At 36.5% G+C, this 11,276-nt stretch overlaps 1 protein-coding gene across 1 annotated transcript in view; it reads left to right on the forward strand.

Moving 5' to 3' along the window:
• MCM9 (minichromosome maintenance 9 homologous recombination repair factor) overlaps positions 1-10,282 on the forward strand; it is a 47,218-nt gene extending 36,936 nt beyond the window's left edge. Inside the window, exons 10-12 of the mRNA XM_014876711.2 lie at positions 1,086-1,168; positions 5,651-5,796; positions 8,064-10,282. Of these exons, the coding sequence (XP_014732197.2) occupies positions 1,086-1,168; positions 5,651-5,796; positions 8,064-9,573 (1,739 nt within the window). The 3' untranslated portion in view covers positions 9,574-10,282. The remainder of the gene's footprint in view (positions 1-1,085; positions 1,169-5,650; positions 5,797-8,063) is intronic.
• The last annotated feature ends 994 nt before the right edge of the window (positions 10,283-11,276 follow it).

An 11,276-nucleotide genomic window follows, 5' to 3' on the forward strand; every position in this document is an offset into this window, starting at 1 on the left:
TATTTTTTCTTAAGTATTAATAATCCTAAAATTAATAGCACATAAAATATAATATATTTTTTTGTTTCCTGAAGTATTAGTAATAAGCCCATATTTTGCCATACATGTTAAAATTTTCCAACTCTGAGTTCAAGTCATATTTCATTTATAAGGAAAACCACAAAGGAAGCATTATGTCTCTGTCTTAACATTATTTTATTTTATAAAATGGCATATCAAATGTTTTCAGAATGAATTTAAAAGAATGTACTATATTTTCTATAGCAAGCACAAATTGCAGTTTAGTGCCTCCTAATTTAGGTGTTTATGTTTTGTTCTCTATTTTGAGGGAAAGACATTCTCCATTTAAGCGAAAGACATTCCTAATTTTTTGAGATTCACGTGTAATTTTCCCATTCAGTGTTTCTTCCCTTCTTATCAGTTCATGAGATTGAGGCCTTTAGTAGGATTTTGTTCTTTCAAAGTTTTATTTAGGTGGTATTAACTAACCTGTCTTTCTATTGCTGAATAAGAACTGAGTGTGCTTCCATGGCCAATTAGGAAAAAGGCTTCATGTGGTAAATTATTTGCATTATATCTATTTACAAAAATCACTTTCATTTCGCTGACTGAAGAAAAAGAAGGAAGAAAAAAGCATTTTCAATAATATCAAATCTCTGACAGGTAGAGGAATAAATGTTTTCTGACCTATGATGAAAATTAGACCTTATTTTCTACTCTATGGTGATGATATGTGCCTGTGTAGATAAGGGTGTTTCATATCACACTCTTTGTTGTGATATCCAGCACTTTGCATTTTTTAACTGCAGAATTTTAAGCATCTTTATTCTGTCACTATAACTGCAATTTGAAAATTACACCCCATTGTTCACTAGAAAAACTAATCCTTCCAGTTTCTGTTGAAATTTACATTGAAATTGAAATTGACATTGAAATCAAAATTATTGTATTTATTTTTAAGTTATGCTCATGCATGAGTATATGAGGGCTGAAGAAATTTGAAGAATATCTTGTTCCTTCTAGTAAAAAAACCCAAGAATTGTTTTTTGACTTCAGTAACCCTTGCACCCATTTATTTTTGATAGCTCATGCCCGGTTGATGTTTAGGGATACTGTGACTTTGGAAGATGCTGTAACTGTTGTATCAGTGATGGAATCTTCTATGCAGGTAAGGTTTCTTGCAGACATTGCCATTGCTTCCATACCACATTTAAGGGATTCAGTTTTACATGTAGACATGTGCCAGCTCCCTTCTTCTCTTTGAAAAGGAATTTATAAATTCGTGAAAAGTAGGTAATCAGAGACTTGACAAGTCTTTTTTAGTCCATCTTGATTGTTAAAATCCTTAAACAGAGATTATACTGAAAAATCTGGAATAGGATAAAGGCCTGATACCTTTTTTAATAGACTTTCCAGTCTAAGTGAAGTTTTGGCATACTATAGGCTTTTGGTAGTCTACATTTTAAAAACATTTTGAGACAGAAATTGTGTGTATATCACTGTGTTTAATAGCCTCTGACAGGTTTTTCTTCCATGATGTTATATAGTCACTTATTAATTAGTTATGAGAGAACCAAATCATTCTTTGGAGCAAGTTCAAACAGTTTCCTAGACCTACAATTTATTTTGCCATTAAATAATTTTAAACTATGTTGGTAGTAATAGTAAAACTCAGAACATTTAGAAGACTAATTTTATTCTTAGAAACCTTGGAATTCCAAAACTTTGGTTGGACTGAAAATCATGCATTCCAATTATCACATGGATTTACGTAATGTTTCTAGGAAAAGAGGCATTTAAAAAATGTGAAAGGTTAGATTTTAGTTTACTGTAATAGTATTATTAGAATGTTGAGAAAGCAGCACATTTAGAATTAGTAAAAGAAATGTGAATCTGATAGAAGGGGTTTTTTTTTAGTAGAAATGTGGCAAATAATATAGGCACTATTACTTCAGACAGAGTATTTTTAAGATAAATAAATCTTCATGCTTTGGAGTAGGAAAAAATTACCATAAGCAGATTATCCAAAGTTTTATGCATGGGGCTTTTTAGCACATCTGAAATGTTTGGCTCTGTCAGGGATGATGTACTCCTCTACTCAGCTGACGGGTCTGATCCAAAATGGCATTTCCTATGTTCCTGTATAGGTTAATTTGAATACTTTCAAATTAAAACAGTTTTACAGAGCACCTATTAGTTCAGTGGGCCTGAAAGACCTTTGTGGATGTAGATACATTCCTTTTTTTGGGGACAAAGCTCTTCAGGATAGATGCACATATGGCAGGTAGGCACTTGTGATCTCCCTTGTCCTTTCAGTGAGGGTTGAGAGACTAATTGCAGTTTGTGCCACAGATAATCTATTGCACAACGTTGCAAATGGAATTTATATCAAAAATACTACAGGGCCTGACCTTATTAAGTAGGAAAAGATTATTTCGCTGTCTGCTGCAATTATCTTGCAGTCTTTTGAAGAGCTCAGCTTTTCAATGACAGCACTGCATCAAAGTTAAAATATGAAGCTGTTGGAACTGCGGAAGATACCACGTTAGTCTTCATTAACTGTAATTAAACTTGTAATTAACTAGATGGAAAATTAATGGGACAGCGGTTTCAAATTAATATGGTTTTGAATATAAGAATTCTGAAATGCTAATTTATTTTTTTTGTAACATCTCAAAAAGTGAAATGTACGTATATAATAATAATGAATGTGTATTTTCCCCTATGAGTCTCTCTGCCTGACCAGCACAAGTAAATGTAAAAAAATTGTTTTAACTGTGGGTCACGTGTCATTTTTATACAGTCCTGCCCTCAAGGGCTGCAGGTTGACTTGGCCAGGGTCAATCCACGAGATTGTGTAACAAATTTTTGTCTAATAAGAGTCAGTGAGAAATTTGCCTGAGTTATGACTGCAAACGATTACCTGGGAGTACTTGGTATGTTTACCGTCTTTACTTCATTCTAAGCTTCTAATGAGCAAGCAGGCAAACGTGTTCAATTTTACTAGGAAAATGCAAATTTGAGATTTGCTATATAAGGTCAGATTTTACTTCCCGCATGGAAAGTATGAATAATCACTGAAGTAGTTTCTTTTTGAAGGAAGTGGTTCATTTGTTTTATGAAAAAAAGATAGAAGTAGCATGAAAAAGTTTATTTTCAGAAACAGATTCCTTCTCTAGAAAAAAACACCCCACATTTTGTACAGATACATCCTCTGTTTCCTGCCTAATTGTCAGTCTCTAGAATGAGGTTGTAAATGAGGAAGTGCCAGTGTTATTCTGGAAGGACTGGCTGCCACCTTTTAGCTCAGCAAACTCCCTCTTTGACACTGTCTTTGCAACTTCTACCATAAGTCATGTTCTTGCCAGCATAATGTTAAAGTTCACAGTTCTTCTATGACTGGGTATTTCTTGTGAGCTCTTTCGGGAAGGAAGACTATCACATTTTCATCATCAACCTACTTCATTGGAGTTTTTTGTTTTGTTTTGCCCTCTAATTCACCTTTATATTTCTCTTTCCTACTTTGCTTTTGTGAGCATATTCCAAACCCCCCTGGCTTGATCTTTTCTTTGCCTCATGTTCTCTTGCTAGCATTGTCTCCCTTCTCTTGGTAATGTTTCCATCCTTGTTTTATACTCTTTCCAATTCTTCTCCTTTTACTCCTTTTTATAGTTTGTCTTTCCATCTATAGGCATTTTACACCTTTCCTTTCCACTAACTTTCCTTGTAATACTTTCTGGTTTAGATCCCCTTCCCTCAGTTTGCAGTGGTTTTGTCAAATAGTTTCCTTCCTTTAGTCAAAATGCCATCTCAGAATCTCAGAGGGGCAAGTATCTCAAAGACATGAGCACCAGAACAGGAATAAAACTTCACAGATGTCTTAAATTCACTTAGAATTTCACATGCACACACAGTATTTAAAAGGAACTCCTTATGATGGCCATTTAAAGAACTGAAATGTCAGTGAGGGCAAGACATTATTGTAGCTCATTGCTGTATATCTCAGGATATATAATCACACAGTCGTCTTTTTTTCCACTGGGTCCTTAGTCGCAGGTTGACAGTACTCAGTCTGAAAGTAACTATCTTTTGTCAGTGTTTTGCTCAATATTTTGTTTGTTACCTGCTGTTCTAAAGGTAGTATTCTCAATTTCCTAACGTATTTCTCTTTGCAATTCATCTCCAGTGGCCTTGAATATTTCAGAAATATCAATTTACCTATCTTCACACAGTCCTTGCAAAGTGATGGGATGATGCTACTCCTCTCATCTGGAGTTGAATTATGTACAGTCCAGAAGAAATTGTCCACTAGATCATACCCCTAAGAGATGGCTGAGGCCACAGTTTCAGAGTAGTAGCACTTTGAGTGTTTGAGCACTTTTCCTGTTGTCTGCAATTTCCTTCCATGCACACACCACATCAGGATCCCACTTAAAGATTTATTTTCTTTCTTTTCTTGACTCTGTCTTTCTGAATCACAAGAACTGAAACATAGCATCTGAGATGGAATTCTGGTCCTCCTTGTCTGCTTTTAATCGTTCTAACCAAGAGACTGAGTCCCTGCCTCATTGCCTGTGAATCTTCCAGCTCCTGAAGTGATGGGTGAAAAAACTCCAAAGTGATAACTACAGTGGGATGCATTAAAGGTTGCAGGGACAGCCTTAATTTTAGCATTTTGTAGTTTCAGGGAGCTTTAATTAGCAACAGAGTGATGTTTTTCAGTGTAATTTTAAAAATATAATATTTTAACAATGCAAAATGGGAGAACCAGAAATTAGCACAATGGAAGACGTGTAATCCATGTGATACCATAGGTAGCAATTTCTGGATTTAGAGACTTCATTGACTTCTGCTATTGAAATACATCTTGTTCATTAGTTGTGTTGAGCTTTACAGATTAGACAGGAATGGGAAATGCTAACTAATCTGTAGCAAAATAGAGGGTTTGTGGTGTGAGGTGTTTTTTTCCAAAGAGCAGTTAACTACAGAGCTATTCTAGATTATTTTTTGTGGAACAAATCACTCTGCAGATGCTCTGTTCCAAATAAAAACGACTTCATTTTTATAAGGCACAGCAAAAATTGTCCCAGATTAAAATCATTTACAATTCACTGGAATTATTCACAAATAGTAAGTTACTCTTAAAGTATTATTCAGAAATATTTCTGCCCAATAATTTGCCCTGTTTTGACAAGTTGTAATATCCAGGTCATTTCATTTAAGAAATTAGGTAAAGCTAATGAAAACTTCTAGAAGTCAGAACTTTTTCAGTTAAAAAAAGTTCCTCACATGGGCACAATTTTTACCACATATTTGGAAAATACCTTCAATCTTAATTTTCATTTTCAGTCATGATGTTCTCAAGCTTTAGGTCCACTTCACATTCCATGTGTCAATAAAAATAAGCAAGTATGAGTAAACTGCGGGCTTGATCATGTAATTGCTTTATGTTTATGAGCAATTCTGGCCATGTGAGCAGACCTAATAGGATTATTTGTGTGGATACAGTTAGAAAATATTGGCTAACTTAAGCTTTAAAATATCTAAGGGAGAATTTCAGATAACATAGTGTCTGTTGTTTAAATTTGATGCTTAATAATAAAGGTAGTATCCTATTTTATTTTTTTTTTCAATCTCCTTGGTGCCATAGGGGGGTGCACTTCTTGGAGGCATCAATGCCTTACACACCTCATTTCCAGAAAATCCAATGGAGCAATACCGAACACAGTGTGAACTCATATTGGAGCGGCTGGAGCTGAAAGATCTTCTGCACAAAGAGCTACAAAGACTTGACAGGTTACAATACACAAGTATTATAAAGTAACAAACTAATCAGAAGGGAAACAGAATTTGTTTCACAATAATATCTGGAGAGGGTCTAAAAATAGTTCTGACATTGGGAAGGCACTTTTTCTTTAGAGAACATGGGTAATCAAGGAGATAGTTTTAAAGTAGCACTCTGAGATCATCACAAGATCATTTCTGCCTCTGGGTTATAGAATTTACAAATACTTTAATGAGTTCCCAACTCATATCCCAATATTATGCTCAGATAAGTTTCAAAAGTGCTTCTGAAAGTCAAAATGCTAGATTCTGTAGCTGAACAAATAATTTTATATAACTTTTTGCTACTTGTTTGGTAAAATACAGCAGATCTGCTTCATGATTTTTTAAGCTGCCTTCTGTATTGGGCTTGTCAGGATCCTTCCCTTTCCATTAATGGAAAATGTAAGCCTGAATCAAAGTTCTGGTGTTTTGGGTGATTTTTCTTTCTTACATGCTGGAATTTTCACTCCAGTTGCATCTCCAGTTTTCAGCTCACTGCAATAATCTTTGGGAGACCTATTTGTTGTTATTAACTGAAAACTTTTAATACACTGAACCTGAGAGAAAAACCCTAGATTGGAAGGAAATAAAATTTTAACAAAACTAAACAAACAAAAAACCCCACGCTTATTTTCCCCTGAAATTAGATTAGGCTTTAAAGAAACTTGTTTTTTCTTGCTGTTAAAGGGAGATAAAAGGTTAATGGTGCTGAAATTAATGGAAACAGCTGGGAGAATTCACTTTTCCTTTGAATATTTTTGAGACTTATTTTGTAACTTGCAGTAATGATGTGTTAAATAACCAGAGAGTCAACAGAAATGGATGAAAGTGAGATATCTTCAACAGACAGACAGCTAGTTTTAAAACAGAGGTAACTCATAGGGGTCATAGAAATGTAGGATGAGATGGGAGATCAAATAAAAATAGAGGATCAAGTCTGCATTTGACCTTCCTGGCAGGAGCTCACATTATCTGCTCTATATCCTTCTAATGATGAGAATTTTCTGTTGCCATTCTGTCGTCTGTTCCATGATTGCTCCACCCAATGCTCATAAAGGTTTTCCCAATATCCCACCAAATGGCCTCTGCTGCACATTAAGCTGATTTCTTCTTCCCTCTCTTAAGTAACCTAAGGAATACTAAATGAATATCCTCTTTAAAACAACCCATTCTGTAGTAGAAGACTTGTTCCATGCATTCCCCCTAAACTATATTTCAATAAAACAAGCATGTATCATATATCTCATCCCTTCTTGCTGAGTCATATAATTTCTGCCACTTTCCATTAAAAAAAATAAGAATAGACATGTTAGTAAAGAATTATAGTAATGATTCTAAACATGTCTATACAGTGTGTCTATAGTGTTATGTCTCTCCCAGAGTGGAGAAACTGTTTATAATGCATAAGAATAATTTCTTCTAGACAAATGCAGTCACTTTTAGGATGGAAGCTGGCTTCTTTTCACTGGTGGTTTTTATCATTGTTTAGCAAAAACCAGAATCCTGTCTGCCTTGGAAAATATGAGTTTAGGTACAATAAACAGAGCATCAGCTATTCTGAGATTGGAGGGAACCCTCACTCAAGCACCTCTTTTGTTTTGGAGGGCCCTGATAATATTGATAGCCACAGACAGTGATAATTAAATTTTATAAGTGATTTGAAATGCTGTCATTCTATCACATTTTTGACATGTTGAGTATATAGTGACTATGAGAGAAAGTCAAAAACAACCACTATTCCAAGTAATAACTAGGTTTTCCATTCCAATAACTCATTTGAGACTTACCTGGTTCAGGATAAGATTTAATTAGGTTCCTGTTCTAGAAGATAGACTTACAGAATATGTAAAATCTGTAAGGGACTCTAGAAATGATAGTAAGTAGTGCAAAGCTGTTTGTTTCAGGGTGGTTTTTTGTTTGTTTGGGGGGTTTTTTGTGTGTTTTGTTTTTGGTTTCCCAAGGAAATGCAGTTTTGGTGTTGCTTTCTCTGTCCTTCTCCCTGTCTTCTATTAGGGGCACTGAATTCTGCCACTGAATTACTGTCAAAGATGTTGAAAGATCACAGACTGCAACACCAGCTTTCAGAGCTGTATGTGAAACTTAATAATATGCTTTTGTGACCAACATTATTTGTAGCTTTCCACCAGTCATGCATGTTATGTATCATTAATGCAATGAAGAAATAAAAAGGAAGAAAATTAATTTACTATTGTTTAATTTTTCTTTTCATTGTATAGATTGCAAAAGGAAAATTCATGCCAGCAGCAGCCCGAAGAAACAAATTTCAGTGCTACCACAAGGTGCTCAAATGAGGATACACTTAGGCAGTCAAAGCAAAGGTCTCAGGCAGAACCTTTAAATCAAGAAGAGGATAACTCTGGGCCACAGACACCTTTGCTTGAAGGCAGCTTTGAAGGGAGTATTCATCTAGAGCCCTCGTGCAACCCAACACATGGTAATAACAAAAATACACACAGCCTGGCATGGTTTGACAGTGTGGAAGGGAGCAGTATTGATGCTGGAGAAAATTCTCTGATGAAGTCTCCAGTGCCCAAGACATCTCCAAATAACTTGGCTTCAAAAACTTCAAATCCTGAAGAAAGATCTGCTTCAATACCAAAGAAGCAAAATGGAATAAGAGAGTCACTAGCCGCTGTGGATCTGCATGCTCCTCTGAAACAAAAGGACAAAGTTTCCAAGTTAAGGAGAAAAAGGACTGAAGAACACAATTGTTCTTCTTCAGAAGATAATATTGCAGACCCAGCACCAAGTGCTAGTGTGCAGGATTCAGTTATTAGACAACATGCTTCTAGAAGCTGGCAGAGGCTGCATAGGGAGAAGTCATATGGATTCTTTACAAGTACACAAGACCCTGAGGCAAAGGCCCTTCCTTCAGAATTACCTTCCTCTGGCCTGCCAGATGTCTCAAGCAGTGAAGATTCTGTGCTGGGAGAAGAGAACAGCATATCAGTAGCAGCAAGAAGTACAGCAGTTTCCATAAGAAAAAGAAGTAAAGATCAAGCAGTGAAGGAAACAAAGGTAGTAAGTTCCCATGAGCAAGAAAGTGAAAGTCCCCCAGCTGCTAAACTAGCTAAATTTTCTTTCAGACCAAGAATAAAGCTTGGTCATTCTTCAGAGAAGACAAATGAAGAATTTTCTCTTTTTCCAAGTGAAACTATTTTTAAGCCAGGAGAGCAGCTCCGGGGAGAGCAGCTCCCAGAAGAATGCTGCCCACCTGAGAAAAGCAAGATGACATCGACTCACTTAGGAAAATGTAGTTTGGAAAAAGGATCAATTGATAATAAAGGGGAAGAAAAGCAGCAGAATCGGGCCTTAGGGAAAGAGATCAGAGAAATTACAAAAATACACTCTGATGTCAGGTGTGATGCTGTGTCACCTCCACCCACTGAGAAGAGAAGGGAGGGAGAGGAGAAACTTGATGATCCAAGCACAGGGAAGGTGCGCTCCAGCACATTAGCTAAGCTGTCTACGTTCTCCTTTGTATCACGTCCTGAGGCAAAATCAGAAACCTCACCTGCCATGAGGAATGACACCAGCAAGGAAAGCCACAGCCCATCACTGAAGGTGCACATGAGCAATCCTAGCAAAAGAAAGAGTTTTGCATTGGGAAATTCTAGTAAAGCCAGCGTGCTCACAAAGACATCTCTCTTCTCCATAGCAGAACTGGATGATGCTACATTAGATTTTGATTGGGATAAGGAGGTCAGGAAAAATCCAAGCATGTAACATATATATATCCTCCCAATTGTTTAACATGCAGTTCTTCTGAATCTTCACCCTTCTATCACTTGTATCCATGGTTTTTAAAGCATTTCATACAATCATCCTGGACCTGTGAACATACTTTCTTTAAGGGCTGTATACTTTACATAAGCAAGGACTATGTGTGCTGCATGCCTGATTTGGCTTTTAGTTTTCTAAACTCTTCCCAAGACTCTTTATCTCAGTTCACTGTTTTGATTGAACTGTTGAATCCTAAATACTTGTGTAGCTATTTTTGTGTGTCCAGAGTGAGTGATCTTGGCAGAAGAGCAGTCTTTATTGACTTTATCCTTTATTTCATGTAACGGTTAGAACTACACATTATTCAGATTGTCCTTCCAAGTGACTGTGTCACTTAAGAAAAATGATGGTGCTCAAGCTATGTCATTACATTTTGTTCATCTAATGTGCTATTTGTCTCAGCATAGTTACCAATATTGTGATCTATCATCATGCTATGGTATTTCTGCATTATCAATATCATGACAATTTTGCTTCATCTCTGATTTCTGTGCTGCTTGTCACACAGCTGGTGTTGAAAACATGGATCGAGCTTTTTTGGTATTGTTTTTTAATTTTGGGTTAAATACACTGGTTCAGGTATCTGTATTCTGGGTCATTTTATCAAAACCCCACTCTGCAATAAACACACAGTTCTCCACTGCAGAGACAATGAGTTTCAGGTGATTGAATGGGAGTTGTCAGTAACCAGGGTAACTTTAATGCAGGCATTAAACCCTGGTAGATAAACTACACTTCAAACTTAGCAGTACAGTGAAGAGCTTCCCTAGCGTAGCTTGTTTTTGAGTCAGATAATGTTTACTTGGATATTTTAGTTATGATTAGAGTTTTACTGCATCTGATAGGTAGTTTGTCTTCTGTAGCATGCTGCATCTTGTGTCATTCATTTGTCTAATGGGAAGTTAATCTACTAATGCATTTCATATTTACAGAGAAAGGTAAGCCTTAATTTTCTTCTAGTGTCCTGCCTGGTATGTTTCTTCTGTGTTTGAATTCTCCACTGAATATTCTTGTTATTACCTGCAAGGTAAACAGAGAATAAAATGGTTGTTTACTGCACAGTAAATCCCTTGGGAGTCTTGCTAGCAGAAAGATCTGGTTCCCTCTTGATTTGCTTAGAAGTAGTTCCTTTGAAACCAAGTGAGTTAAAATACTGCAGAATTTCAGAGAATTGAGGGAGTGTGAGGCCCAAGTATTTTGGAGTGGTACAGTGAAATAATGAGAACACTAAGGATAATGTTAGCTAACTGTTCAGGGTTTGCCAAAATGACAGCAACATTGCTGCCCCGACTGATTGTGTGGTAGTTCCTCCACTGGAAACATGCCATGGACCAAAACAAGTGGAGTTTATCCACCTCCCTCCCAAAGCACAGAGCCACCCGATCATGTTCCTTCTCATACCTATGCCCGAGTGAGGTTGACATACACCCATGACCTACTGCCTGTGAAAATCAGGCATCCTACAGGGTGCTGTGTCTGCACTTAAAGAAGGGTCACGAATTCTGGACCTATGAACATTTGTGATGGTCTTTCTACTTGAGTTTTTTGCATCAGCTGCTTACAGTCAGAAATCCTCTTTCCTACCTCTTTGGTTTTATGGATGTTACTGGCTGGCCAGTGCAAAGCCAGAACATAGCTACTGTCTT

The sequence above is a fragment of the Sturnus vulgaris genome, chromosome 3 (genome assembly GCF_052056855.1).
Source record: "Sturnus vulgaris isolate bStuVul1 chromosome 3, bStuVul1.hap1, whole genome shotgun sequence".
Classification (NCBI taxonomy): domain Eukaryota; kingdom Metazoa; phylum Chordata; class Aves; order Passeriformes; family Sturnidae; genus Sturnus; species Sturnus vulgaris.